The sequence below is a fragment of the Cariama cristata genome, unplaced genomic scaffold (assembly GCF_000690535.1).
Source record: "Cariama cristata isolate BGI_N322 unplaced genomic scaffold, ASM69053v1 scaffold24480, whole genome shotgun sequence".
In the NCBI taxonomy this organism is placed as follows: Eukaryota; Metazoa; Chordata; class Aves; order Cariamiformes; family Cariamidae; genus Cariama; species Cariama cristata.
This window is the reverse complement of record NW_009593285.1, coordinates 1-2,750: the sequence shown is the minus strand read 5'-3', so window position 1 is coordinate 2,750 and position 2,750 is coordinate 1. Positions and strand designations below refer to the sequence as shown.

General features: G+C 52.7%; 1 protein-coding gene across 1 annotated transcript in view; it reads left to right on the top strand.

Annotated features, from left to right (window-relative positions):
* The window catches only part of TTC25 (tetratricopeptide repeat domain 25), a gene marked incomplete at both ends in the record, with an annotated part of 9,573 nt that extends 6,870 nt beyond the window's left edge, over positions 1 to 2,703 (top strand). Inside the window, 5 exons of the mRNA XM_009709870.1 lie at positions 732 to 818; positions 1,038 to 1,234; positions 1,423 to 1,523; positions 2,355 to 2,433; positions 2,546 to 2,703. Of these exons, the coding sequence (XP_009708172.1) occupies positions 732 to 818; positions 1,038 to 1,234; positions 1,423 to 1,523; positions 2,355 to 2,433; positions 2,546 to 2,703 (622 nt within the window). The remainder of the gene's footprint in view (positions 1 to 731; positions 819 to 1,037; positions 1,235 to 1,422; positions 1,524 to 2,354; positions 2,434 to 2,545) is intronic.
* Positions 2,704 to 2,750: the final 47 nt, after the last annotated feature.

Sequence of the window (2,750 nt, the reverse complement as noted above, 5' to 3'; positions counted from 1 at the left end):
CCGAACCAGGGGCGGGGGGGCAGGAAGCAGATCCCTGACGTCAGCCGTCCTTCAGCCCCCCCACGTGACGTCACACGTGAAGTCACACGTGAGGGCCGGAAACGCGGCGATGAGCGGGGGCGCTGCGCCCCCTGGCGGCCGTTCGGGGACACGGCCATCGCCCCGCTCCCCTCGGGGCAGCCCCTTCACTGGGAGCGTGGGTCCGCAGGCTGCGTGACGTAAGACCCGCAGGTTACGTGACGTCAGGCCTGCTGCCGCCCCCCGGGTGGGGCGAAGGCTCCCGCAGAGCGGAGGGGGCGGCGCCGCTCCCCCCCCTCCCGAGCCACCTGCGGGGTGGGGTCTTCCCTGGGCAGAGATCACCCGTGGGTCTCAGGGAGCGAGGAGCTGGTGGGGGACTCCGCGGGACCCACAGGGCGACGAAGGGAAACTGAGGCAAGGAAAAGGGGAAAGGCTTTCACAAGGACTGCCAGATTTGCGCCAAAAAAGAATAATCACATGCAAAACAACCATTTCCCCCTGTGCCTTACGGGGCGTCAGCTGCAAGAGCTGTGGGTGAAATCAAAGCCCTACCTCGATTTTGGTGACTTTCGGTCCGGCGTCGGCCCTTCGCCTCCGCTGCGCAGCGCTTCGCCTGAAGTCAGGCAGGGCACCAGAGAGAACGAACACGGCTGAGGCTGTACCGGGAACGAGACTCTCTCACTTACTACGATTTCTTTTTCTTTTCAACGCAGCGATCTGCCAGGTGCCGTATCCAGAGCCCTCGATAACATCGGCAGAGTTTATGCCAGAATTGGCAAATTCCAGCAAGCTATTGACACGTACGTAAAATTAGTAACGGAAAAGGCCTAAGGTTGTATTTTGAATTAAATAGATTATGCCTTTTCAGTTTGTTTATTCACGCTGCTAGCAAGGGGGGCTGTGGAATTGTTCATACCAACAGTACCTGGAACCCTTTGTTTATGAAATCAGTGGTTGAAATTATAGCTGCACCGAGTGAGGTTCAGTAAACGCCTGTCTGTCTTACTCTCTGCTCGAAGCTGGGAAGAGAAGATTCCGATGGCAAAATCCAGCCTGGAGAAGACCTGGCTGTTCCACGAAATTGGCCGATGTTACCTCGAGCTGAATAAAGCTGAAGCAGCCCAAAACTACGGACAGAAGTCCCTGCAGTCAGCAGATGAAGAGGGAGACGTTGAGTGGCAACTCCATGCTGCTGTTCTAGTGGCACAAGCGCAAGGTAAAGGCGTTAGTTCAAATTTTGCTCTAAGGATGGAGACAGCCTTGTCCGTTCAGCATCCCGCTGAAAACATTTAGCAGCCAAAGTAACTGTTCGGATCAAGACCTCTCATCGGAGACTTGCTCGATTAACTGTTGTTGTACTCTTGATCCTGGGTTAAAATAGATGTTTTCGTTTGTCTCTTACAGTAAAATTAAAGGATTACCAGTCTGCAATCGTGACCTTTGAAAAAGCACTCGAGAAGGCAAAGCTTACTCACAACGAAGCAGCTCAAAAGGCCATCATTATTGTAAGTGGGTTGTTGCAAAGAGGAGAGAAGCCTGGGGCAGCATCAGTAAGTGAGCTGTGACTCTTGCCTGGTGTCCTGTGAACTCAGAAAGCATCACCGCGCAGCTGGTGTGTTAAGAGGGGGAAACGCAGCCTCTGAGGCGGTTTACATATTAAAAGTTAGGAAACCTTCTGGCTCAGAAAACTTAACCCGAGGTTATCAATCAGTCCAACATATAAAAGGATGAAGCCGAAACCTTGCTCAGGTCAAGGGAAAATTTTCTTTTGACCTCCATGGGGGCAAGGATTTCACACACAGAGTACAGCGGTGCCTTCTCTGTGCGCAGTTGCTATCAGCTGCTGATCACAGCTCACCCTTTTCTGGCCTCTCCAAAATGTCCCAGAGAAACCACTTCGCGTCAGACCACGGAAGAACATTTGGGCATGGCCGGTGACCCACGGTAAAGCAGCCTGCGTGTTCTGGTAGCCAGCCTTCACTGACCCGACCGTGGGTTGTGGGTGATGGGACCGCACACGGCTTGCCAGGCAACGGTCCCAGCCCAGACACCTACCTCTTTGGCGATCCCTCACGGGCGTCCACAGCTCAGGCGGAGCCTGTTCTCCTGCCAGAAGAGAAGTGACAGTGCGAGAGAGACGGAATCTTCAGGGCAGGAGGCACTGGATGAGGGATACTAAGAGGTAGTAACCACTGCAGGGAGAAAGGAAGGATATTGTTGCAGAGAGTTTTATGGTAGGAAAGACCAGATAATGATAGCAGAAATCAAAAGAAAGGAAAAACTCAGGTAATAACTGCATTTCTGGAGCTTTTATTGATAGGCCATATCCCTTTCAGGCTTTAGACAACGTGAGCAAAAGCTTCATCGAAGACCTGAACGAAAAAGGAGAAGAAACGACAGTTTACTCTCTTAAAGGTAGTTGTCATTTTTACCTCTGCACCCCATAAATCTAAAAATTCCCTGCGTGCCTTTTCTGGAGCAGAGAGCGAGGCTGGAACTTGGTCTGTGATTGCTTTTTCCTCCCCAGATGATGATTTCAGCAGCGAAAACACAAAAGATGACAAGGTGGAGGACAGAGGGAGAGAGAAAAGCGAACAAAGCACGGAGAATCAAGAAGATGAACAGCAAGGAGCAGCAGCCAGGAGCTATAAAGAAGAACAGGGCAACACTAAAGACGGGGGAAACGCGAGCAGAGGGGACAAGAGGCGAAGAGCGCGGCCGAAGCGGCCGGA